General features: G+C 47.0%; 1 protein-coding gene across 3 annotated transcripts in view; it reads right to left on the reverse strand.

Annotated features, from left to right (window-relative positions):
• Window positions 1-27,229, reverse strand: part of LOC133373926 (collagen alpha-1(I) chain-like) — a 152,371-nt gene that overhangs the window by 33,437 nt on the left and 91,705 nt on the right. For 2 of the 3 annotated variants that reach the window (XM_061604349.1, XM_061604347.1), the window contains exons 31-45: window positions 26,064-26,108; window positions 21,145-21,198; window positions 18,827-18,880; window positions 18,691-18,744; window positions 17,350-17,403; window positions 13,498-13,551; window positions 12,179-12,223; window positions 9,884-9,928; window positions 7,516-7,623; window positions 6,513-6,566; window positions 5,554-5,607; window positions 3,840-3,893; window positions 2,120-2,227; window positions 1,090-1,143; window positions 517-624 (exon numbers count right to left, since the gene is read on the reverse strand). In XM_061604349.1, coding sequence (XP_061460333.1) covers window positions 517-624; window positions 1,090-1,143; window positions 2,120-2,227; window positions 3,840-3,893; window positions 5,554-5,607; window positions 6,513-6,566; window positions 7,516-7,623; window positions 9,884-9,928; window positions 12,179-12,223; window positions 13,498-13,551; window positions 17,350-17,403; window positions 18,691-18,744; window positions 18,827-18,880; window positions 21,145-21,198; window positions 26,064-26,108 — 945 coding nt within the window. The remainder of the gene's footprint in view (window positions 1-516; window positions 625-1,089; window positions 1,144-2,119; window positions 2,228-3,839; window positions 3,894-5,553; window positions 5,608-6,512; window positions 6,567-7,515; window positions 7,624-9,883; window positions 9,929-12,178; window positions 12,224-13,497; window positions 13,552-17,349; window positions 17,404-18,690; window positions 18,745-18,826; window positions 18,881-21,144; window positions 21,199-26,063; window positions 26,109-27,229) is intronic. The other variant, XM_061604350.1, reaches the window with a different exon arrangement.

A 27,229-nucleotide genomic window follows, 5' to 3' on the forward strand; every position in this document is an offset into this window, starting at 1 on the left:
TTCCTATGTTGTGTGGAATGGACCATCGTGGGTCCATTAGAAAGGAACTGAAAGGAGCAAGGTGGCCACATGAGAACGGGCCTTTTTGGTGGTAGCCCCCCATCTGTGGAATGCTCTCCCAAGATGACACAACTGGTGCCATCCTTGGCAGTCTTTAGGTGCCAGGCCAAGACCTTTCTGTACGCCCAGACCTTTGATTAATATTGCCTCCTATATTGGTGCTCATTTTTCAGTGGGATGGGTATTGCTGGATTAGCATTTGATGGACATTTGATTGCCATTGTTTTAAAAAAATTCCTGGTTTCATTTTTTTTTAATGTATTGCATTTTATTTTGTCAAAGTTGCTTGGAGACTTTTTATTGTACAAAGTGACAGATAAATGAAATAACAGGAGGCGGGATGACTGTTGGCCAGGCTGGCAGGGTCTGATGGGACTTGTAGTCCAACAGGATCTGGGGGTTCCACAGGCACCCCATCCCTGCAGCAGGAGGAGGAAAGGGATTTTTTGTACTCACCAAGAAACCTTCTTGCCCCTTTTCTCCTCTGTGGCCCTTTCTGCCAACTCGCCCCATAGTGCCGCGTAGCCCTAGAAGCCCCAAAGGTCCTCCGTTGCCAATGTTGCCCTATTCCAGAAGAGGAGAGAGACAGAGAGAGAAAGATAGAGAGATATTATCACTCCATTGGTTCATAATCTTGAATTTACAGCCAAAATGGAAATACCCGTTTCCATACTTTAAGTGATTGTTTTCAAAATACTTCCATCGCTACCATCGCATTTTGTCTCAGGCCTTCATCGTGCACCATTCTGTTTCAGCCAGTTCATGAAACTGTTTTAAGTATCTTCTAAGAAAAGACAAGTGAACGGATTCTAAAGCAGGGATGGCCAAAGGGATGCCCTCCAGAGGCTACTGGACTCCAGCTCTCACCAGCCCCAGCTGGCATGGGAGTTGTAGTTCAGCAACAGCCGAAGGGCGCCACATGGCCTATCCCTGTTCTAAATCCATCCAAGCATTCCAAAGTGGAGTTTTATTTTGGAGGGCGGTTGGGGTAGGGGCTAAGCCAGACAAATCAGGACAGATCTTCTTCACCTTCTCTCCCTTTGGCCCGGGCTCACCAGGATCTCCAGGGTCCCCATTGTCACCCTGTAGAGAAGAAGCACATTCTGTAGGAACAAGGTTCTGCACAGTGACGGCAAACTCTGTGCTCAAAAATTCGACGGCAAACCCATGCACAAATTCAGCTTGCTAGACCCTTAAAAACTCTCTCTTCATTCCGAGGGGTTCATTTATTGCTTGAAATGTATAGCCCGCCCTTCCTCCGAAAGGAGCCTAGGGGGGCAAGCTCAATTCACAAAGCAATTTAACAACAACAAAATGAAAAAGCATTCTAAAAACAGCTAAAAATATTCCAAAACAGAGCTCAAAATTCTTTCATCCAGTTGCCAGAAATGGTCCCCTTCTGCCATGATATGCCCGGGTCACCAGGAATGTTTTCAAATGTTCCATTTGAAACCCAACATTTCCTAAAAGTCAATAGCAATGGAGAAGAACACACCTTACTGGAGAGGGCATTCCACAAATGAGGAGCCACCACTGAAAAGGCCTTTTATTTAGTTAGTTATGTGGGATTCTTATATCCCACTTTATAAACCACAGGGTGCTCTCAAAGCGGCTTGCAAAAGAGTCTAAAAAATTAAAAGCCACACTCAAGCCTAGTTCTTGAATGGAAATTACAGGGTGGCTGTATGGAATCGGGATTATTCGGGCGACATTTCCAGCCCTCGCCTTTGTTCTCCCTTGGTGTCATTCTGGGCTGCAGCTCTCCCCAAAATCCTCTGGGGCAAGGGAGCAGGCAGAAGCAGCTTGCCAAGTGCGGCAGAGGCGCTAGGCTAGCTTCCCAGCAGGTCGGTCAGTGCTGCTTCCCGGGAGGAAGAGGGGCGAGGCGGCAGGGAGGCTGGTTTGCTGCAGGAGCAGCAGGCTGACTCCACCGGTGTGTTTGTAGGGCACCAACCTCCCCGCCACCTCCCCTCTTCCTCCCGGCGAGCCGCTTCTGGGAGTGGGGCCGAGAAACTGGATGTTGCTCAGCCCGTGATGAAAGCATGAAAGTGATGAAAGTTACCTCTTTCCCCAGCTCTCCGTATGCACCGGGCTGCCCTGGGGGGCCCTCCTCTCCCGTCTCCCCCAGGTCTCCTTGAACGCCTGGGTCCCCTGGGGCTCCTCTGTCACCCTGGAACACAACCATCCATAAATGATGACAGGAGTATGGGCTGTTTTCAAGCCTGGTTTTACTCTGTGCCGACTGGTGCAGGAGGGCAAGTGGGGCACTGCCCACCAGCCTTACTCTGCCCTCACCCGGCCCTCATTTGCCAAAAGGGAAACCAGCCCAGGGGGCTAACACTGCCCATCAGCTCCCTCCTCCTCATTTATTTGTATGCCGCTATTTCGTTAAAAACATCCCAGCGGCTTCACAACACTTTAGTCTCAGTGTTGCCCTTGTAGAACTCAGCAGGGAGGAGGATGGAGGCAAAACTAGAACGAGTTGGCCCTGCCTGTCATCGTGTTGTAGCCATCTAAGTTCTATCCAGGCAAGACTCATTAAAATGAGCCTTAGAACTTGGCTGGATACAGCCCATAGACTCTGGCTTCACCTATAGTCGGGCTCTACGCCTTCCGCCCCACCAGCCCCAATGGGCACCAGCCACCACTAGTTTTTACTGCCTGTGGCTGCAATTGTAATCCACAGAGGGCGCCTTCTCCAGACACTCAGTACGTTACGGGACAGATTCAAGTGCATACTGGGACATTTGAGTTTGCACAGCTAAAGTGGACGAAAGCGTTCTGTTGCCCTAGCACTGGGGGCGGGGAACCTTTTTCAGCTCATGGGCCACATTCCCTTCTGGGTGACCTTCCAGGGGCCACATGCCAATGGTGGGTGGGGCCAGAGGCAAAAGTGGGCAGAGCAACGAATGTGAAAGTTACCTTTGTACAGTAAGCTAGTTCCTACGCACGATCTATCCTCTGTCCGGGGAAGCATGAAGCATCCTTAACATTCAAGGAGGCATTCTAGCTATGCAAAAAATACTCAAAGTAGGATGCCAAGCAGGGCCAGTGGGAGATGCAGCCTGGGGAGAGTTCAAGGGCCAGACAGCGAGGCTTGGAGGTCCACATTTGATCCCCTTTCCTAAGGCTCCCCTCCCCTGCCCAAGCGCAACAAATCCATTTGAAAAAACCCAACAGACTTATTTACTATTAAATTTACATCCCACCTTTCCCCTCCAAGGTGCTCAAGGTGGCCTACCAACATGGTCCTCCCCTTCCTGATTTTATTTATTTATTATTTGATTTATATCCTGCCCTTCCTCCCAGGGCGGCATTTTACCCTCACAACAACCCTGTGAGGTAGATTAGGCTGAGAGTCAGTGACTGGCACAGGGTCACCCAGTTTTTGCGATTAGGAAAGTGACGGGGCGATGCATTGAAAAGTGTAGGAAGAAGATTTTTGTTTTTAAGTGGATTTGTTGAGCACAGACGATAGAGGATTTTAATTTCTGGTGCGTGCTTGAATCCCTCCCACAAAAATACTGAGAGTCTGGAGCGCGCCTTATACGAAAGAGACCCTCACTTGTTTTTTGGCAACTGTACCCACAAGAACCATTGAGGAAAAGAATGAATTTGGCAAGTGGGAATACCCTGAGCGGAATAAGGTGTCTTCCTACGGAATAAAAGCAACATCCCCTGCATTTTAAGTTTCTCAAAACTCAGAGAAGGTCTGTTAGCACTCACAACCCCCCAAAAGGCATATGTCACCTGGCTCCTCAAAGCTCTTTTGCAACACTGACCTGTCCCCCTTTTGACCCACGTTGGCCTTCCCCTCCAGGTAGACCTGGGGCACCCTAGAGGGCAAATACACACACATTAATAATCTTGCACTCTTACTAGACACTTACTAGACTCTCACTAGGCACGGACATACACACACACACGTACACAAGACAGAGTGCCAATGTCAGATCCTAGTGCAACTCTGCAGGCTTCGGCCCGGATGGAGATGGAGGGGAAAAAAATGTTCTCCCCAAAGTGTCCAAATTCACAGTTTGAAAACCCATACATGAACCAAAACACAGCTCTCCTTTGAAATCTGCACTCCTCTTGAATTTTGAATGCAGTTCTCCAACCAAAAAATGTGTACAAACATGGGTGTATCAGTAAAAATAGCATTAAAAAATGCAATCTAGTAGAAAGCAGACATGCTCTTCCTAGGCAAAAATGTGACCAAAAATACGTTTAATGGATATGAATTTTCATGCAGACTTTTCTTAAAAGAAAAAAAATTGCAGTTGAGAATTGAATTTAAAATGGAGGGGGGTGATAAATTGAGAGAAACTGAAAGTGACGGATGTATTCATCCCCAGCTTGGATATTTATTTGTTACATTTATGCCCCGAGTTTCATCCCTCGTATAAAGGCAGCATATATGGGGGATTCCTGAGGGGCCTCCCTTCCAGGCACTCACCAGACTCAGACCTGCTTAGCTTCAGTAAGGTGGCTTCCATCATGCGTCCTCCTACCATGGACATGAACGTCAGGAGTACATAATGCTCAGCTCCAAGATGAGGCAACCAGTGGAGGCTGGTGGGTCCAGCATCAGTGGGGCAGTGATCCCATTCTAGGTTTTAGGCCAAACTTTCAAGGAGCTGTCAGCACCTTGGACAGCTCCTTGAAAATCCAGACCAAAACCCAGAGTGGATTCACTGCCCCACTGACATTGGAGCCGCCAGCCTCCACTGGAGACAACTTCTCAAATTCTTCTCCAGCTCAGATTGATGTCAGACAGAGAATTTCAGATCCAAGTCCGCAATGGCCAAAAGGGAGGCATCGAGCTCCACTCAGTAATGAACTAATCTGAAAGGGCTCTGCTTATTTCCAAACCAATCCAGTGTGAGCTAGGATGGCTTGCCCATCTGTAGTGCCAACTGATGCCCCATGGGCATCTCAGAAAGTGCCAACAGAAAGTGTCTGCTTGATTGGAAGGGGAAGGAGGAGGTAGATAGCTAAACGTTCAAGATCAAAGGCCTTCCTCCGGGTGCCAACTCCAAGGGAAGCTCGGAGGGTGGCAACAAGGGAGAGGGCCTTCTCAGTGGTGGTCCCCAAATTATGGAATTATCTCCCTGACGATGTGTGCCTGGCGCCAACACTGTTATCTTTTCGGCGCCAGGTCAAGACTTTCCTCTTCTCCCAGGCATTTTAGCATGTGTTTTAAATTGTTTTAAATTTTTAAATTGTGTTTAAATTGTTTTTAAAAGATGTGTTTTAAATTGTATATTTGTTTTAATGTTTTTGGTTGCTGTAAACCGCACAGAGAGCTTCGGCTATGGGGCGGTATACAAGTGCAATAAATAAATAAATAAACTTATTTGCTTTTATGATAGATCGATTTATACGTCCCTTCAATCAAGCTCCTACGATGGTAAACCAGAGAGCAGCCAACGGAAGCCAAGAGAGAGAGAGAGAGAGTGAAGGGGGGAGAGGAAGGATCCCACTATATTTCCATACCTGTTCTCCATCCAGCCCACTGACGCCAGCTGTGCCTGGACGATGTGCTGTACCCTAAAGAAATAAGAGCATTCGACATCAGCTAACCAAAGATGGATTTACATAGAGCGGCGCCGCTCAGACTGGGGATGGGGCGTAGATTAATGGAAGAGCACCTGCCTGGCATGCAGAAGGCCCCAGGTTCCACCCCAAGCATTTCTTCCCCAAGAACCCGGTCTGAAACCTTGGAGAGCCACTGCCAGTCAGGGTAGACCATACTGGGCTAGACAAATCAATTATCTGGCTCAGTATTAAAGCAGCTCCAGAAGAGCCCCGCTGGACCAGGCCAAAGGCCCATCTGGTCCATCCTGCATCCTGTCCTCACAGTGGCCAACCAGACACCCATGGGAAACCCGCAAGCAGGAGCCGAGGGCAACAGCCCTCCCCCCACCTGAGATTCCCAGCAACTGGCGTTCAGAGGCTTACTGCCCTCAACAGCGGAAGCAGAACCCAGCCATTCCTTTGTCATGGATTTGTCTAATCCTCTTCCAAAGCCATCCACGTTGGTGGTCCTCGCTACATCTGGAGGAATCCAAGTCCACAGTGATCAGATCTCTCCACACTTTCTGTTTTTACTCTTTTACAGGCAGCTGTGGTGTACAGGTATGCTCTGAATCTGAGTAGGGCTGCAGCTCTGGGGGAAGGGGTGTCGCATCCTGTCCCAGTCTAAATGTCATCCCCGGCCCCAAGTTTCTGTTAGCCATGCAGCAAGTGTTGACATGCGCCAAAGTTCAAAATGTATTCCCTGCCACTAATTTAACACTTCAGATCCAACTGTTGAAAATCTGGCCAAAATGATAATGCGTCCAAGATCTGTATTCCACCTCTGCAGAGAACACACGAGTGCCTTAGCTCTTTTGTCCTTTAACATCCTTGCTTTAACAATTAAGAGGGTGAAATCTTGGTCCGTCCATCCTTACCTTTTCTCCTCTCTCTCCAAAGGGGCCCACAAGACCAGCAGGTCCATCTTTTCCCTGTAAGGATAGGATAAAATTGACAATAAAGGCAGAGATCTCCTGTTCTGCATTGGCACTGTTTTGTGCGCTGACTTTACCCCTTGGTCTGCTCCACCCTTCTTAGCTTAGAAAGACACCTAAAACTAAAACCTGGAACTGGCGGATGGGTAGCTTGCTGCCACTTTCATTTGGCTTCTTCCCCTCCCCCCCCCCAATCCTGCTTTACAGGTTACTGATGTGAATGCACAGACATGGGCGAAGATTATATCATGATGCAAAAAGAAATCATGATGCGATCAGGTGTTGCATTCGGATACTTTTAATCAATGCACTAATGCCGATTGGTAACCTAGAAGCAGCAGTCGGTCAAGACCATAGGACCCAGCACAATTGGGGGATGAAGCCATGCATTTGGAGGTGGCGTTGAGCTGTGACAGCCCAGAAGTCCCAGCAGAATCATGGTCTCTCCTCTTGCTCTGTCAGACTCAATGGCTTTCGAAACCGGCTAGGCTCCTTTAACTGAAGAGGCCTCCATCACCACAGATGGAGCTAGGCACCCAGACGCAGCTCTCCTCAATGGTCAGCTGGGGATGGCCTGTTGCTGAAGCAACATTTGGCCCTTGCTCCTATAAATCTCTAGCTTGAGCTCCACCTGGAGCTGTCCAGGTGCCATCTGCATCCTGGACTTACTCAGTGCCCTGCCTTGACCTAACCTGGACTGTGCTTCACATTGCCTGGCCCTGTTTTGCTCTGCCTTGCTGAAACTGGGACTTTGTCCAGCTTGCCTCATCTGACCCTGCTTTGCCGGATCCTCATATTGCTGCGGTCATCACTCTGTGATGCTCAAATCCTTCAGCCCCGCCTGGTTAAGAAGGCTCTCTTGACCACCACCCCTCCCCAAACCCTGAAGATGTCACCAAGCCCCTAACCAATCACCATTGAGGCAGATGTATGTCGATGTACATACCAGGCATCCTGCTGGACCAGTAGCTCCCACTGGGCCAAGCGGCCCCACTTCTCCCACTGGTCCTGGCTTTCCTGGGATGCCATTTTGTCCATGTATACCAGGCAGCCCCTAAGGAGAAGCAAACATATTTCTAGAAAGGCTCCAGGGCATGCCAACAAGTTTTATAAAGCAACAGAAGCACCACTTGGTTTGCAAACATGAGAGCTGGTCATCTGTGGTTTGGAGTCCAAACATGGAAGCTGCCTTATAGTGACTGGTATACTAGCTCAGTGTTGCCTACACTGACAGGCAGCAGCTGTCCAGGATTTTGCACGGGCTTCTCTCCCAGCCCTGCCTGGAGATGCCGGGGACTGAACCTGGAATCATCCGCTTGCAAAGCAGAAGCTCTGCCGCTGAGCTACAGCCCTTTCTATCCCACTTTTCCTCCAAGGAGCTCAAAATGGCATACATGGTTCTCTCCCTCCCAACGGTATCCAAATAACAGCCCTGTGAGGTAGGTTAGGCTGAGAGACAATGACTGGCCCAAAGTAGGGATGGAAAGATTTTTCAGTCTTAATTTCAATTCTCTGCATTTTTCCAGTCTTAAATTCATTTCTCTGCATTTTTCCAGTCTTAAATTCAATTCTCTGCATTTTTGCAGTAATTTGCAATTTTTTAAAAAAATCCTCATGACAAATGTCAAGCATTTTAGTGTCAATTTTTCTTAATAAACACATCTTTGTAGACAGTTTTGACTATAGTTCACATCTTTGCAAGCCATTTCTTGTCATATAATGCATTTTTGTATGTTACTCAACCATTCATTTTTGTGCACACATTCCCCTAACATACGTATTTTTGTAAAAATTGGTTGGCAAACTGCATTGCAAAATTTAAATAAGTACAAATCTCAAATTTCAGTTCTCATATTGTTTCAGAAAGAGCAAATTTGATAAACTTGGCTTGGAATGTAAACTGAATCAAAATTCTAACTCATTCCTAGCCCACGGTCATCCAGCGAGCTTCCGGGCAAAGTTGGGATTTAAACCCTAGCCTCCCAGGTCCTGGTCCAACACTCTAACCACTATACCATACTGCCACTCATGTTTGCACGGAAAAGGCCCCAGGTCCAATCCCTGGCATCAAACCAACCACAAAAATGAAGCACCACCACTGGGAGGCAACATGAGGGAAGAAGCTCCAGGCGCTTCAATTTAGTGCTTATTGCGAGAGAGCAGCGGGGAGGGGGAGAGAGAAGGGCCTTAAGTCAGCGGTAGAGTGTCTGCTTGCATGCAGAAGGTCCCAGGTTCGATCTCCGGCATCTCCAGGTAGGGCTGGGAGATAGTCCCTGTCTGAAACACTAGAGAGATCCTGCCAGTCAGAGTAGACAGTACTGAGCTAGATGGACCATTCGTCTAACTCAGTGCAAGGCAGCTTCTTACGTTCCCCCTCATGCCTGCAACTAAAGGAAGCGCAGAGACGAAGCAGCAGTTTACATGCGAAACACAACAGGCAGGGGTTTTTTTACTCTGCATAGACGGAAAAGCCAGGACAAAGGAGGTAGCAGAGGACGCCAGGAAGAAGAGGACAGAAACCCCCTTCTTCCAGCTGAGGTGGCCCAAAGGGAGAACAAAAACCATGGCAGGATAGTGGCCATGTGAGGTTCCCTCCTCGCCCCTGATTCCCCACCCTGGCTGCTTTCAGACATGGGGCTCAAGGCATCCGTTTTGCAGATTAAAATGGCCGTGCTTCTGTCCCAATTTCTAAAATTCCTTTCACACTGCAGTACCTGTTGCTTGAAGCAGCAGCGGCTTTTTCAGATGATATACCGGCATTTTGCGCAAATGTCTTTCACACGGCTGCAATGAATGTCGTTTTTGTCCTTCGCCCATTATACACATGCAAACTGTAGTCCCCCACTGTGTAGGAGGTCTAAGATCTTGTCCCATCGCCATGTAACCCCTCTCCCTTTAACTTCTGACATTATTTTTGTGGGGTGTCCGGATACAGGGGTGTGGGGGGGGGAAGGAGGAAGGGGAAACTGCTACCCATGCGCACGCTGGAATATCGGTACAATTTTCATCAGGCAAAAAAAAACCTGGTGCAAGCCTCAAGGGTGGGAACACATTGCATGCCGGGGTGCCTGTCACGTGAGCGGCTGCAGCTAGCGTAAATCTCCTGCAACCTTCTGGGTTCTCAAGCTTGCAAATAGATTATTTCTGGAATCTTTGATCACAAAAATGAGCACTAAACTTCCACTCTATTCCACACAATTTCTGGAACTAGCTTTACGGCATGTCAAATAAAAAGAATTGTTGGAATAACCGAATTAAGTGCAGTGTGAAAGCAGACACTGAATAGTGCCAAGCTCAGATAAATTCATGCTTACCAAGGGTCCTGGAAGTCCTCTGGGACCTAAATCTCCTATTCTGCCCTGAAAAAAAAAAGGATGTTATTCCTGCAGCCAGGTGACATTACTGATTCACACCTTAGCCGATTTTGGTGTTCATCTTTTAGTAGGGTAGGGTAAAGAGCATTCTTTCTGTAATATTGCAGGACAAACACTGAATTCAGTGGGTGGGCCAGGTCCTTCTCTCTCCCATCCCGTGGGCCAACTTTGGCAGGTGGGCATGGCAGCCCACCTGTCAATCACCTGATATCATGACTAAGTCAGGTGATAACTTCAAAGGAGATTCAAAGGAGCAAGATGGGGACACACCCTAGCACAACCAATCCCAGCAGGGCTCGCTATCAGCCCCAATTAGACAGCGGGCCCTGCTTGAAAAGGAACATTCAGGAGCTCACTTCAACCTCCCCATTGTTCCTTTGGAGCCATCCTCTTACCTGCCACACACTTGTCATCACATCTGACATCAGGTGTGGGGCAGGCAGGCGGGGTTTGGGGGGAAATGGTCTCAAGGGCCAAGTTGGGACCCATGCTGGGCCATATGAGGCCTTCAGACCAGAGGTTCCCCCCTGCTGTGTTAGTATATTCTTAGAATGATCATTGCCAACATTTTGTGCTGCAAATAGTGGTGATGCACACCTGTCTTTATGGAAGTACAAATGGACGTAGGAAAAGGTAAAGCCAAGTAAACAGCAGAGCCGGACCTAGCATTAGGTAGAGTGAGGCAGAGTGGTAAGGGATGGGGGCAGCAGGCATCATTCCCCTCTGATGGGGGACAGAGCTGTACATGCTATGCGGCCTGCTGTGTGGGGGTGGATGCTGACCCTGAGTCAGTACTAATGTGAGTTTCAGTTTCCAGTCCTGTTGACTTCTGTAAGTGAAATGGGACAAGGGTGCCATTTCTCTAGGGTAGGGCTGCTCTCCCCCAACATTGGGCCAACTTTAATAATAATAATAATAATAATAATAATAATAATAATAATAATAATAATAATAATAATAATAATAATAATTTTATTTATTGGTCGCCTATCTGTCCAGGTTAGTGGACACTCTAGGTGACTTACAATAGCTAAAAGCTATACATAATCTACAATATACAAAACAATCTACAGTCCCAACAATTTAAAACCAATTTCCAGTTAAAACATCATAAAATTAATCCTCCTCAATCCCATAGGCCTGCCTGAAAAGCCAGGTTTTTAAGGCTCGACGAAAACCTATCAGGGAGGGAGCATGTCGGAGATCCAGAGGGAATTCCAGGGGGGGGGGCCACAACCGAAAATGCCCTCTCTCTGGTCCGCACCAGCCTAGCTGTTTTAGCCGGTGGGACCGAGAGAAGGTCTTGAGAGGCTGATCTTGTAAGGCGGCATAATTGGTGATTCTGGAGGCGCTCCTTCAGATAAACTGGGCCGAAACCGTATAGGGTTTTAAAGGTCAACACCTTGAATCGGGCCCGGTAAACAACTGGTAACCAGTGAAGATCTATTAATACTGGAGTGATGTGATCACGGCGACGGCTGCGCTTGATCAAGAGTGCCGCCGCATTCTGTACCAGCTGTAATTTCCGGGCCGTTTTCAAGGGTAACCCCACGTAGAGCGCATTACAGTAGTCTAAGCGAGAGGAGACCAGGGCATGTATCACCTGTGGGAGCAGATGAACAGGGAGGTAGGGTCGCAGCCTCTGTATCAGATGTAATTGATACCAAGCTGCCCGACTCACCACCAAAACCTGAGCCTCCATGGACAGCTGGGAGTCAAGAATGATCCCGAGGCTGCGGACCTGGTCCTTCTGGGGTAATCTCACCCCATTAAGTATCAGGTCTGTAATACCCAACCTTCCTCTGTCTCCCACAAGTAACACCTCGGTCTTATCAGGATTCAACTTTGACAGGTGGGCGTGACCACCCACCTGTCGATCACCCAACATTTAATGTCGTCAGGTTTCCGGCACTTGTCAAAGTTCCAAGGAGGGTGCCGTAACCGTTGCGGATGCACTTTCAGCCCCAGTCACCTTCCAATCAGAGATTCTGGGAGGATCTCTCAGCCCAAACAAAGGCCCAGAAATAGATGTGTGAGAGCTACAGAAAAACTCTGTGTAAGGGCCCAAGGAGAAAGAGGAATGATGAAAGGATCGCTGAGGAAGAGGACCACAACTCAGGCACTCCTGAATCGACTGGAGACGCGAGACGCAGCATTAGAGAAAGCCGGCAGGGCCTCCGACAGAGAAGTGGCTAAAAAAAGCAGACAAAGGGTTTGATGAGGTGAAGAACGTACCTGTGGGCCAGGAAGACCTTTCATGCCGGGTGGCCCCGATGGACCCTACGCAGAGAGAAAGGCCAGACAAAATAAAGATGGGACCACTTTGCTGCCAAGTGCCCACTGAGGACTCTCCAGGAGCCATGCTGATCTACTGCAAATCACACAGAGATTTAGCCCCTGGTCCACATCTACCCTCTGCCTGTCCTCTCGCTTAGGGATGAAGAAGTAACACAATATAGGAAACACCATCAAGTGCCTACAGGTCAATGCCTGAGCACCTGATATGCCTTCAGAAGGTCTTCAACGTAACCCCTGGCATCTCCAGACTACTTCTCTGAAAGCAGGAAAGAGCCTTATTACTGAATCATTCGTCGGTCCATCTAGCTCAACGTTGTCCACACTACCGGCAAAGCAGAGGCTTCCCCTTGCTGCTAAAAATGAAGTAAGATCCCAGACCTCATGGTTCGGAATGAAACAGAAACGTAGGAAGCTGCCTTCCACTGAGTTCGACTACCGATCCATCTGGCTCAGGAGTGTCGACATCAGCCTGCAGCAGCTCTCCACGATTCCGGGCAGAAGACATCCCCAGCCCTACCTGGAGATGCCGGGGATTGAACCTGGGACCTTCTGCATGCAAGGCAGAGGCTCTGCCACTCAGCTATGGCCGGGGGAGCCACTATCAGTCCGTGTGGAAGCAATACTGAGCAAGGTGACCGAATGCTCTTAGAGCAAAGCAGTTTCCTATCGGGCAGATCTGTTTCAATTCTTCCCCCTGTCCCTCCGCTCGTACCTTCCAGTGCCATGGAGAAGCACCACCTTGTTGTAAATAAAGCTTCAGTCAGTGGTGTAGTCATCTGGGGTCTCAGGGGGTCTTAGACCCCTTACCTTTTTGGAAGCAGGGTCCCAGAAGGGTCCCTACCTCTCCAGCATCTTACAGGCCAATCAGCATGAAAGGGGAGTGTGTTAGCCACTGACCAGAGTCTTCTCACGTGCTTCCTTGTCCTTGCTGATTGGAGCCAATCAAAGTGAAAGAAGGCGAGTCAGCTGCTGAGAAGAATCTTCTCAGTAGCTAACACTCTCCCACCTTTCATGCTTATCGGCTCCTGGGGATGTTAGTCGTCGCGGGAGAAGGCATTAACAGGGAGTTCATTGTTAATCTCAGCAACAAGAACAAAAAGGGGGGGAGGGGCATGGCTGTGGCTAACATGAAGGGACCCTGAATGTCTGGATTTGCCGCTACACCTCTGGCTTCAGTCACAGAATTAACACTGTGAGGGATGTTTATGAGGAAGCAAGGGAGCCAAAGGGGATGCATAGCAGAGAATGACACTCACTTTTGAGCCAGGTTTTCCTGAGAATCCTGTGAGCCCTCGGATTCCAGGGTCTCCCTGCAAGAAAAACGAGGGTGGGGGAGATGGAGGGGAAAATATGGTTAACTACGGGACTGCAAACCTTGCTCAGATCCTGTAGAGGCCGCCGTCAAGAGGTAGCAAACAGGAAGACTTAGGAAGCAACATGGTAAAAAAATAAATAAAATAGAGGGTTGTAGCCAACTAAGTTCTACTCAGAGTAAGCCCACTGGAATTAATGAACCTCAGTTAATCATGCCCACCAATTTCAACAGGTCTGCTCTGAGTAGGACCAACCTTGGATACAACCCAGAATGACCTGTTGCTGACTCAGCTCTCAGGTTGGGAGCTAGCATCAGTGCTTCCTTCCTAAATAACGATGTGTGTGACCCCTGAGGCCAGCCCTTCCCCAATGCGATGTCCTTCAGATGTTGACGGACTACAGCTCCCATCATCCCTGACCATTGGCCAAGGCTGACTGGGGCTGATGGGAGTTGCAGTACAAAACATGTGGAATGCACCAGGTTGGGGAACGTTGGCTCAGGCCCCTACACAGTCATGATGTCGAACCCGAAAGCCTTTGTGTGAGAATTTGAAGCAGCGCGCTCCCAAGCACGATCAGCTGGGGTCCTAAGAAGTGCTCAGGGGCCAGGTTCTCCATCAGGGGAGCTGCTTTGCTCTCTCTTCCCAAAATGACTCCAGGCTCTTGGATGGAGAGCGTGGTGACAGAGCTTCTACTTGCACTGTGGACAATGTCCTGTCAGCACAGGAATATAAGAAGATCTCAGATGGATCAGGCCAGTGGCCCATCTAGTCCAGCATCCTGTTCTCACACTGGCCAATCAGATGCCCCATTGGGAAGCCCAGAAGCAGGCCCTGAGCACGACAGTAGCTCTCTCCCACTTCTGATCCCAAGCAACCGGCATTCAGAGGTCCTAGTGTTATGTGAGAGGGAGATAAACTTTTCTATATCCATTTTATATACTTCTATCATGTTACCTCTTGCTCACCTTTCCTCTAAACAAAAAAGCACCAACTGTTGCAACCTTTCCTCTTAGGGCAGTTGCTCCATCCCCTTGAGCATTCTGGTTGCCCTTTTTTTGAACCTTTTCCAACTCTACAATATCCTTTTTAAGGTGAGGCTACAAGAACTGTACACAGCAGTCAGTGGGTGCACCATCGATTCGTATTATGATTAGCATTACGAACAGGGTGGTGCATGACAGACGCTATTGGAGGTAGCCGATTCATAGGGTCACCATAAGTTGTAATTGACTTGAAGGCACATAACAACAACAACAAATTATGATATTGGCAGTTTGATTTTCAATATCTTTCCTAATGATCCCCAGCATGGAATTCACCTTTTTTTTCCACAGCTGCCACACACTGGGTCGACATCTTCATCAAGTTACTCACTGTGACCCTGAGATCTCATACCCACTCAATCACCACCAGTTCAGACCCCATGAGCATATGTGTGAAATTAAGGGTTTTTTTGCCCCAACATGCATCACTTCAGGAAGTGGGGTGTTTCGTCTTCCTTATGGCTGCTCCAATGGGGTTTCTGGTGGCACCGGTCCACTGTCCTTGATGGATCGGGCTCACCTGTTTTGGGTGACCCACCACCAACCGTCAAGTCCAGGATCGATGCTTTCATCACTTTTGCCAGAGGGCAATGGCTCTTGGATTCTCCTCATAACTCAATCCTTACCTCTAGGGATGTGAACGCTGCCATTTCCCCCAGACCCTACCTACACACAATACTCCCCTAATTCATGGAGGACAGGGCTATCAATGGCTACTAGCCATGATGGCTGTGCTCTGCCACCCTAGTCAGAGGCAGCATGCTTCTGAAAACCAGTTGCCGGAAGCCTCAGGAGGGGAGAGTGTTCCTGCACTCGGGTCCTGCTTGCGGGCTTCCCCCAGGCACCTGGTTGGCCACTGTGAGAACAGGATGCTGGACTAGATGGGCCACTGGCCTGATCCAGCAGGCTCTTCTTATGTTCTTATGTTCCTAAGCTGATATTTGATATAAATAGAATTCTTGTGGCCAATAGCATATCAGGGCAATGGCTTGGTAGTAGTAAAATTGCATAGCATCACAACCATGGGATCAGATTCCCCCTTCTTCAGGAGATGAGATCAAAGGCACAGAGTCAGAAGAGAAATTGCTTTTCGAACCAAAGGGCCACACCCAAAAGAACATCCGGAAGACAAAGGCTTCTCCTTTCTGAGGATGTCACACTACCATGTCTGACTCAGATTGGGATGGAAAGATCTGTCAGTTTCGGTCCTCTCATATTGCAGCGGAGTGGAGAAATGAAGAGGTCTGCACTTGCTGCAGTCGATCCAGCAGATACAAGATGACATGTTCATAATAGGTGTAGTTTAGCTACCTTAGACTGGAAGGGTATCACATAACCCTCATGATTATTCTTCAGCATTTCAGTGTGAATTTCTCTAATACACACATTTTTGTAGACAGTTTTGACTACTGAACGCATTTTTGCAAGCCATGTCCTGTCATATAATACATGTTTGCGTGTTATTGTCAATGTTCATTTTTAGGCATCCTTCCTCCTATGCATTCTTGTAAACACTGTTTGGCAAACTGCATTGCAAAATTCAAAACACACGCCAATTTCGAAGGATGGCTGCGTGTTGGTTCTCACATCGGCTGTGCGCTGGTTCGCATTGCAGAGAATGCGAATGTGATAGATTCTGCTTGAACTGCGAACTGAATCAACATTCTCACCCGTTCCCTAGGCTCAGATCACTCCATCACATAAGTCCTAGTACAACCTGCTCTCCTTTGCTCTGCCGTAAAAGACTGCTGGAACCAGAGCTGGGGCCCTTTAACCGAAGAGACTCCTTTCAGTGAAGGCAGAGCTTATAACTGAGACAGAACAACTAGCTCCTATGCAGGGACTCAGTCCAAAGTTGACTGTTGCTGAAGCAATGTTGGAGCTCTGCTGTCTTTTAACATTGAGCCCTAACCCTGCACAAGGTTTGCCTCGGATAAGGTCAGTGTCAGCAGGGGGAATGGTTAATCTCCTCTTGTCCAAATGCAAATCTCCCACTGCTTATGGTTGAGAAATAGGACATTTAACGCTAATTAGCATTGCAGGTCCAATCCTCTGGAATAAGCTCCCAGCTGTAATTAGACTGGTACCTAACATCTTGATATTCAGGTGGCTGCTCAAGATGTGTTTAAGACTGCGCAGACATTTGCGAGATATTAATGGAACAAATTCTAGAAATGCCGTTCTTGTTTTCCCATTAGACAGGCGCCATCTCTGTTATCTTTTCGGCACCTACTGAAGACCTTCCTCTTTCAACAAGCCTTTTAAGTAGAGACCTCATCCCAGTCTGCGCCTTGTTGGGAATTGCTTTTAAAGATTTTTTTAAAGGTTTTTTTTATTTATAAAAAACACATTTTTAAAGGTGTTTTCTTTTAACATATTTTAACGTCTGTGTTTATGATGTTTTAAGAGTGTTTTTAGTGTTTTTGTTTGCTGCTCTGAGCTCCTACTGGGAGGGAGGGCGGGATAGCAATTTAATAAATAAATCATAGAGTCAGTCTCTCAATCTCTATATTTCATCTTGTTTTTAGGGTCTGTATCTTTGGTATTTTATTCCATTTTATTTTACCGTATGCTGCTTTGATAGCCTCTGGCTGTGAAGCAGTTAACAAGTCTGGGCTCCTGCTGGGAGGAAGGGTGGGATATAAATCAAATAATAAACAAATAAATATATTTGTAAAAGAAATGATAATGTGCTTTGGCCCTGAAAAACAGTTCATCTCTCATTGCCAAATGTTCTGAGAGCCCCTACCTTTCTGCCTGTGGGTCCTGGCGTTCCTCTGTCGCCAACTGATCCTGGATAGCCCTGGAATGTAAAAATTTAACAGCACTTGTCAAGTTAAGAAGTCCCTACTAACTCCCTGCCTCCACATCAGTTGTTCTAAGAATTCATGAGGAGGGGGCAGTGATACTGGGCGGCTACCTAGCTCAGGGATAGTTTGGATTTTTGTGCAGGTGTCATGGCTGCCATCCCCTCGGATTGCTTTACTCCTCACCCGGATCATCCCCCCACCCTCACAGAGAATCGGAATGAGAGAAAGCGTGTGCACACATACGTCACTTTTCCAAGGGATCTGGGTAAAACCTGGATCCAGTAAAATTAATCTGAGCCTTGAAACACACATGGAAGTGGAAGTGGGAAGTTCTTATCAAGGGACAAAAAGGTAGCCATCCTCACAGCTAGGGCGTGCTATAATTCCACCCAATTTGGGGTGCAGAATTTTGCATTAAGTTGCTTATTCTCTATCATTGCAGATCAGATGTTTAAGTCACTATTTTCCTCTGCTATTTACATTTAAAAACAAAACAAAACCCTGCTTCTAAAGTATTGATATTACGAACCATTTTTTAAATTTATATATTTCTTTTCGTGGATCAATCTTTCATTTATCAACCTTTCCTTTCAAAATATCAATATTTCCTTTCAAATTATTGATATTAATATTTATTTTTTTGCAAGGAAAAAAATTAATCGATAAAAGCAGCAACTAGTGGACGAAGAACAAACTGGAATGGATACTGGCCTGTTAAGTCGATGGAATGCTTTTGAACAGGCACCAGCAAATGGATCCCTTCCCTACACAATCTCATGGCTAATGGGGCAGTGAGGGGGGCACAGAGGCTTCATGGGTGCCACAGGAAGACCTCAAGGCACCACTGCAACCATGGGTGTCACACTAGTGACCCCAATCCAGCTCTTTCCTCCACTACATTCCATTCTGGAGTGGGAATGGAGAAGAAATTATTTCAATTCACTAGGCTCGGACTTACAGGCCAATCCGAACGTGACTATCAATTGGAGTATATACTTCTCTGTAGTTTATGATCTGATTTCAGTTTAAAAAATGTGCACACAAATGCATGTTCTAAGGGAAAAGTGCACCAGAGAGCATGCAACCACATGCATTTTAAGGAAAGGTGTTTTTTTAAAAAAACTGAGAAGTGCATACGATTTAAATGTGCGTTTGTGCATTTATGGAAATCCACAAGAAATGAAACAGAACAGATCTATGACTGAGCACTGTGGAATTGACCCAGGACAGAAATAGGCTGACGCGTCTACCCCTAACTCTGGAGAAGATCCATCACTTACATTGATACCAACAAGCCCTTGCAGCCCCTCCAGCCCAAGTTCGCCAGGAAGACCCTGCAAATAAAAATAAAGAGACTTGAACCGCTACTCGCTGAACTGATTCGTTTAAACTTAAAACATTTGTATCAGTTCTTACCCTCAGCCCCGGCGAAGCTGGGTCTCCGTTGATTCCTGTTTTGCCGGGAAAGCCCTATTTAGAAAGAGAAGTCATCGAAACAAGCGTCTCCAAGCCATTACTTACATGAATCTGGAGAATGAATAGACGGACACTTTCTCCAACGCACGTAATTTGAGGGCTCTGCCAAGTCGTCAGGCCGGAGTCCCCAAGTAAGCCGCAACCATCAGGGGAGTTTCTTCTTTCTCACCCCCCCCCCCAAAAATTGTCTCCATGGAAAACTACCCACCCGCCTTGGTTGGCAAGACATCTCTGGGAACACCAGTGATTTGCCAGCAGTGCCAGCTCCAGGTTTTGGAGGGTCCTTGAACAAGATGCCCTCCATGGGGCCCTTCGTTCAATGGGTCTACCTCCTTCCACGCTGTTAGAGGTTTTGGTAGATATATATTGCAGCGGAGTGTAGAAATAACTGGCCTGCTCAGACTGGTAGTTGAAAGACTAAAGAAATTTAAGGTTTATTCCTACAAAGAGGTAAAGTCATATATGCTGAAGCAGCCATGCAGCACTCCGGGAGCCATAACTTTGAGAACAAAGACAGGGAGGAAGGGGAGGAGCAAAGCCTGCAAAAGCAACAAACCCTTTAAAGGAGGAATGCACAGAGGGAAGAATACATTGCCTTTCTGTCTATCCCCCCCCCCCGGTTCAGGTCACTTGTAACATGTGTTGGTGCTTTACTCCCCACACTCACCACCAGCTCCTCCACTTTCTCACCACCACCATCGTACGGGTCAGAGCAAGAGACAGCTAACAAGCAGGTTGTAATGGTAGGACATTTTTTCAGTGGGACCCCTGCTGGGGTGTGGGGCCTTGGCAGATGCTCAGCTGTGCCACTCCTTGATGCCAGTCCTGGTAACCACTGACGGAATTGCAGCTACCAGACAAGCAAAGCAAGGCCTCTGCATTTCACATGTGCACTACAGAACTTCACATCTCAGGGTCTGCTCAGAGTTTAACACACGCACGCACACAGAGTTCTCTGAATGGTGAGGTTTTGGGGACCAGCGACTCTCCTGGTTTACATGTACTTTGAATGAGATCACTGAAGGCTTATGGCGTTACATAGTATCTGCAGACATTTATGAAGATACAGGTCGAGCGTAGGTGGAGGTTAACAGCTTAGACAACCCAACATCTTCCGGAGCTCTGGCGAGTTATATGAAGGACCACCGTTGCTCACCTCAGCCTGACTGTGCTTTTAGACAACTGAGATCCTCCTCATGTGTCTGAATCGCCTAATGACCACTCCCAATGGCTTCGTGTACATGCTAAATAACATTGGGAACAACAGTACCACTGTCAGAGGGCCAACACAGTCCCTCAATGCTCTTTTCTGGAAGTGGCCCAGCTGGTAGGAGTGGAACTACTGCAGAATAGTGCCTCCAATCCCCCAAACCACAGGGCCAATCCTGGAGGTCAGTGGTATGGAAAGCCACTGAGAGATCAAGCAAGAGTAAAGGGTCACAGAAGGAGGCACTCTCTCAGCTATTTGGAACCCAAATCGTTTTAAGGTTTTCTATATCAGTCTCAATACCTTAAACTGGGCTCGGCAGCAAACTGGCCGCCAAGTGAACACAATGGCTTTTGTGGGGGCGATGGAAACTCTCCAGGGGTGAAACCCAAGAGTGAAGGAAGGGAGCCATCCCCTCATAAGAACATCAGAAGACCCTGCTGGATTAGGCCAGTGGCCCATTGCGTCCATCATCCTGTTCTCACAACGGCTAACAAGATGCCCATTGAAGCAGCCTGCAAGCGGGACCTGAGCACTGCCGTTTCCAGCAGCAGGCAATCAGAGGCACACTGCCTCTGATGGTGAATGCACAGCACAGCCACGATGAAGACCAGCAAGAGGTGGGCAACCTCCCAACCCTCCTATTTTGCCCCTGCAGCCCTCCTAATACAAACGAATGGAGTTATGCCACTCCATTTATCTAAGGGGCACTAACCTTTCTGGGTCTGTGGACGTGCTTCAAAACAGAGGAACTGTTGCGGGCATCCCTCAAAGACCGCACCGAGCACAGACCGCGTACTATTCTACCAGCTACGAGATAATGCTTCTTTAAAGTCTGATTTCAGCAGGGAGAGGGGACCCTGTAGGCGCCAGGGAAAGCATCTGTGGGCACAACTGTGCCCAAGGGCACCACATTGGCAATCCCTGCATTAGCCTGCACAGGGATGGCAGAAACAGGTGACTAATCTTTTGGCAGTAAGATCTCAGGTACGTGTCAAGCTTCAGAGAACTTATCCAAATCTACACACAGGCAATTGGAGGCGGCATTTACCGTTGATCCAGAAGGACCGTCATGTCCCCGGTCACCTTGAAAACCCACGATGCCCTGAAAAGAGAGAGGAGAGCAAAAAGACAGTTCTTGCATGTATGCTTCTGGCAGCTGCTAGAATCTTATATGTAGGGAAATGGAGATTGGTACAGAAAAATATGGGTTTATGTAATCATGACAGAGTTATTTTACTATATTAGATGGGCAGAGCAATCCAACTCAGGGGAAGCCGGGGTAAGCGGTGCCAGTGCAAGAAAAGCCAGCGTAAAGTTCTGCTGCATTCAATTGCCGTTTAGCAGCCTCTGGGTTGGCTGAACGCTGGCTCAGCCAGCAATTGCACGCAGGCACCAGAAAGTAAAAGCCTGCTCTCCCAAATACACCTACCGGGGAGTAAGCCACATCCGTTGACTTCTGTTGCAATTATTTTCTTGTTGTTATGTGCCTTCAAGTCAATTACGACTTATGGCGACCCTATGAATCAGCGACCTCCAAGAGCATCTGTTATAAACCACCCTGTCCAGATCTTGTAAGTTCAGGTCTGTGGCTTCCTTGATGGAATCAACCCATCTCTGGTTTGGCCTTCCTCTTTTTCTACTCCCTTCTGTTTTCCCCAGCATGATTGTCTTTTCTAGGGAATCATGTCTTCTCATGATGTGTCCAAAGTATGATGACCTCCGTTTCATCATTTTAGCATCTAGTGAAACAATATACAAACCTAAACGCAGCTGTCCTCTGAAATCTTCCCTTCTGCAATCAGGATAAATATGGCAGAGACAGGAAGCTTTCTTTGCCCAGAGAACTAGAATTTTAATATTGTATTTATTTTAAAATTACTTTCACTATATATTTTGGAAAGTTGTTCACTACGCATTTGGAAAACTCTTTACTCGTGGGTGTTGGGAGATTGATTGATTGATTGTGTTTATTTCGGTCATAGACCAGCATGTAAAATACAATATGAAAATACAAAAGGAGTGGAAAGCAGAAATCCAGCTAGACAGTTACCTTTTAAAACCAGATTACAATACTTAAACGAATTCATTTTAAAACCAGTATTGTATCTAAGGTTAGTTATGCATTTATCAAATTACTTCTACAGGGTATGGCAGCAGCACAAAAGCTAGCTACCTTTGCTGATATTTGCGGAGTATGATCAGATAGCAAAAGATCCACATAAAAAGCCTCGTCCCTACCGGGTATGTTTTGCAGGATGGGAGTAAGTAAATCTGAGCGGAGATCACAATAGAATATACAATGAAGTAGAACGTGGCCCACTGACTCAACTGCCCCTTGGTCACAGGGACAGAACCGTTCAACATATGGAATTTTTTTAAACCTACCATCCAGGAGTGCCGAAGGTAAAATATTGAACTTGGCACACGTGAATGCTTTCCTAAACTTTGGGATGGTCAGGGTAGCTAGATAGCGAGCGGGGGCAAATGGTCTTGAGTTAAACCTAAGATCAGGATAAAGTGCAGCCTGTGCTAGGTGGTTTTGAAAATCTGAGTCTAAGATTCGTTGGAAAATAGTTGATTTTGCTCTCGAATAACCAAGGGTGAGAATAGATGATGTGGAAAAGCCTAGGCTCAGTAACTTCTTGTTTAATGACCGCATCCATTTGGACTGAAAAACATCAGACAACCTGAGTGGAGCCAAGCCCACAGGAGCAAACATCATTTTTAACCAGAAGTTTATTCCGGACGTCCAAATACGAGTTTCTAAATTGGTTAGCCCGGCTTCCAAACGCACAATCAAATTGGGTACACATCCCGGTATGCCAAGGATAGCTCGCAGAAATTTGGTTTGGACAGATTCTAAAGGAGTACAGTTGTCATAGGCACATATTTGCGATCCATAAAGCGGCTGAGCAATAACTTTAGTTGCGAAGATCTGAATTGCTGAAGAAACATGTTGACCCCCTTTTAATATAAAAGAAAGAAGGAAGTGGCTTCATACTTTTCCGGGCATTTACGATGGTGCTCTTTACTTGGAGTTGCCATGCTCCAGACGATTGTAATATTATCCCGAGGTATTTAAAGGAAGCCGCCTGATCTTTTGGATGCCCGTTTATCTGCCAACGATGCTTGACCCTTTTTCGAGAGAAGACTAAGACCTTGGATTTATCATAATTAATTGTCAAGAGCTCTTCCCTACAAAAGCAGGCAAGAGCAGTTAACAAACGTCTTAGTCCAATACATGTAAGAGATAAAAGGACTACATCGTCTGCATACAGGAGTACGGAGAGGGGCCTCTGGGACAACCTGGGCTGGTGAGAACAGTCCGGGGTCAAACTTTCAACCAAAGAGTTGATGTAGAAATTAAACAAGGTAGGGGCTAAAATGCACCCTTGCTTAACTCCCCTAAAGGTGGGAATGTGGTTAGATAACTAGCCGGCACTATCACATCTTATTCGGATGTAGGTATTGTCATATAAAGAGCGTATGAGTGACAAAAGACGCCTGTCAACGCTAGAGGACTCAAGCTTCGCCCATAGTCTGTCTCTGGGTATCAAATCGAACGCTGATCTGAAGTCGATAAAAGCCGAGTAAAGGGCTCCCCGAGGCTTAGCCATATATTTTTCCGCCAGATGTTGGAGAACTAGCCCATGGTCCATAGTGGAACGTTCCGCTCTAAAACCGGCCTGCTCCTCAGCTAGGATAAGATCTTGCTCTAGCCATGTTTGGAGTTTCTCAAGGAAATGGCGGGCGTACAGCTTACTGACAATATTTAGGAGGCTAACAGGTCTGTAGTTGGAGGGATCAGATCTTGAGCCTTTTTTGAAAATAGGAATGATTATAGCAAGACCCCAGTCCTCCGGAATGCAGGTCGAATAGTCTATGTTTGTAAATAGGGTGGCCAAAAGTTGGTGCCCACCACTCCACACTGGATTTGAATACCTCAGCAGAGATATTATCGACCCCTGGAGCTTTACCTGGTTTGAGATTATCAATAAGAGTGGAGACTTCCCTCACAGTAACAGGTGGCCACTCAGGATATTCATGTATGTCCAAATTTGACATTTGATGCCTAGCCTGTTTGCAAGCGTATATTTTACTGAAGTGAGATTCCCAGGTGTTGACTGAGATGTAGTAATCCAGATTGATTGAAGATTTGGGCCATCCCCTAGCAACCAGCTTCCAGAAAGTAGATGAGTCCTTTAGTCTGGAGGCTTCCAGCAGACGCTTCCAGCATTCTTTCTTAGCTAAAATCTTTTTCCGTGCTATTAAATGCTTATAGGATTTTTTCAGCTCCAGGCATTCTGTGAACAACAACTGAGAGTTCTCAGCTCTGCATCGTTTGTATTTTGCGAGTAATTGTTTTTTCAGAGCTACACATTCTCGGTCGAACCAAGATTTAGATTTAAATTTGCCTGCAGGGAGAAGAGTTTTGCCCCGTGCTTTAAGGGTTAAATCATTCTGTAATGCCAGGCTGAGTTGTTGAAAGGACAAAAGGGCAGTTTTCGGAGATGTCGCTGTTATTATAGCCTCACGGAGATCGAGGCATCTAGCCAAATTTAGTGTGCCTTTTATGGCCTTATAGAATGCGATCGACCACTTGATTCGGGTTGAACGTGATTCAAACTCTTCATTCAGAGTTGGTCCGTGATTGAGGTGGATGGATTGCTTACCACAATACAGAGAAAGGGCCAGGGGAAGATGGTCACTTTCAGGACGATTGTCTACTTTGCACGAAAGGATTGCGTGGTATAAATCATAAGATACCACGAAATAGTCAATGGTAGATGATCCAGCAGGGGATAGAAAAGTGAATTCCCCAATGGTGTCACCTTTCACGCGACGGTTCGCCGCAACTAGGTTCAGTTTGCTTAACATCTGCATAAAACATAAACCGGCGTAGTTGTGTCCTTTATCTTTTGAGTGTCTTTCCGGTAAACCCAGGGGCTCCTCTATTAACGGTGGTGACTCTTGGAAACACGAGAAAAGAACCTTGTCGTTTGGGCCAGTTCTGCCATTGAAGTCCCCCACTAGAATCACTGGGGCTTCGGGATATAAAGCTGTTACTTTGCCAATATATTCTTCCAGCTTTAAAATGGAAGCCTTCATTGATGATTTCTGACAACAAGGGGGGGAATAAATGTTAACAATCAATAGGGACATCCCATCAAGTTTAATCACTAGAGATGTAGCAAGCTTCTCCAGGGGGTCCGGCTTGATGATAAAGGAACGTACGTTTGTAGAAATGAGCATACTCAGACCACCCTTAAGCCGTTCCCCCTTAAGGTTTGGAGTAGCTTCAAGTGAGTAAGTACAGCAACTGGATATTGCAACCATATTTTGCAGGATGGCTCCTGAGGAGCACGTTTTGGTCTATGTTTGGCTACAATAGGATGCCATTTTGAATCAAGATGGCAGACTGAACCTTTCAAAACTGCACTGATGTTTTGGTTTCTTAGAATTCCCGAGCAATGCTGGGTACGAGGCTGCTAGCATTACATATCATTATTGGGTTGTAATCATTGCTAGACCCATTAACCTATGCTTTAATTTGGATTCCTGCATTGAACAGGGCTTGGACTCAATGGCCTTATTAGGCCCCTTCCAACTCTACTATTCTATGATATGATCAACTTAGGCCTATTATTTTGAGTGGGTCTACTCTGAATAGGACTTAGTTGGATACAATTTAATCATCATCATCTTCTCCAACACACAACAAACTATTTTAACATATTAGAAAGACATCAGAATCCTTCCCACAGGGCAGTTGATGGTATATCATCTTGGGGGCGAAGGGAAAGTCCAGCTAGGGAAGCCCACAGGTGGTCTTTGCCTGCCTCCCTTTCAGAATGGTTGATCGCTCCGCTGTCCCCATCGGACAGTTGCACGCTTGACTGCACCAACAAGTGATTTCTCACCCACAAAGGAGATTTCTAGTCCCCCCCAAGAAACACCCCTACTCACCACCAGACCACGTCGGCCAGAGCTCCCTGCAGCGCCAGCAAGACCCTGCAGGGTAAGTCAAAATGACATTATGGAAAGGGAGATAGGAAGCTGCCTTACGCTGAACCAGACTACTGCTCTATTTAGCTCAGTATTGTCTATACTGATGGGCAACAGCTTTCCAGGGTCTCAGAGAAGGTGTCTCTGCCAGCCCTACCTGGAGATGCCAGGTAATGAACCTGGGACCTTCTGCGTGCAAGGCAGATGCTCTGTCACTCAGCTATGGCCATACAACCCATGGAACCATTGGCCCATCTACCGTCTACACCAGGGGCTGGGGAACCCTCCAGACATTATTGGATTCCAACTTCCATCAGCCCCAGCCAGCATGGCCAATGGAACACAGAACGTTACTTTAAACTGAATCAAACCTCTGGTCTAGCTAGCTCAGTGTTGTTCACATCAGGGGTTCCCAAACTGTGGTCTGTGGACCACTGGTGGTCCATGAGCGTCATTCAGGGTGTCTGGGGCATGCCCACAGTAATTATTCATATTGATTTTTTAATTGCATTTTTGTCACTTCTTTCATTCCTCGTATTGTGTTTTATAGTATTGCAGTTTGCAGCCTATGGAATGCAGCTTGTAAATATAATAAAACAGAATATAAGACATAAAAGAAGTAACGAAAACACAGTTAAAAATAATACAGCACATTGGAATTGCTACAAGAGGCAGGGAAAAATCCACCATGCCCCTCAGCAGTTTTCAAGTGGTCTGCACTGACTGATCAGGGGACTGGAAACAAAGCCCTATGAGGAGAGACTGAAAGAACTGGGCGGAGGGGAGATATCATAGCACACTTCAATCACTTGAAAAACTGTTGCACAGAGGAGGGTCAGGATCTCTTCTCGGTCCTCCCAGAGAGCAGGACACGGCTCAAGTTACGGGAAGTTAGATTTTGACTGAACGTCAGGAAAAACCTCCTAACTGTTAGAGCGGTATGACAATGGAACCAATTACCTAGGGAGGTGGTGGGCTCTCCAACATTGGAGGCATTCAAGAGGAAGCTGAACAGTGATTTCTTGGGTATGTTTTAGGTTGGATTCTTGCATTGAGGAGGGGGTTGATGGCCTTATAGGCCCCTTCCAACTCTACTATTCTATGATTCTAATTTCTAATTTCATTGG

This window comes from Rhineura floridana, chromosome 20 (assembly GCF_030035675.1).
Source record: "Rhineura floridana isolate rRhiFlo1 chromosome 20, rRhiFlo1.hap2, whole genome shotgun sequence".
Taxonomy (NCBI): Eukaryota; Metazoa; Chordata; class Lepidosauria; order Squamata; family Rhineuridae; genus Rhineura; species Rhineura floridana.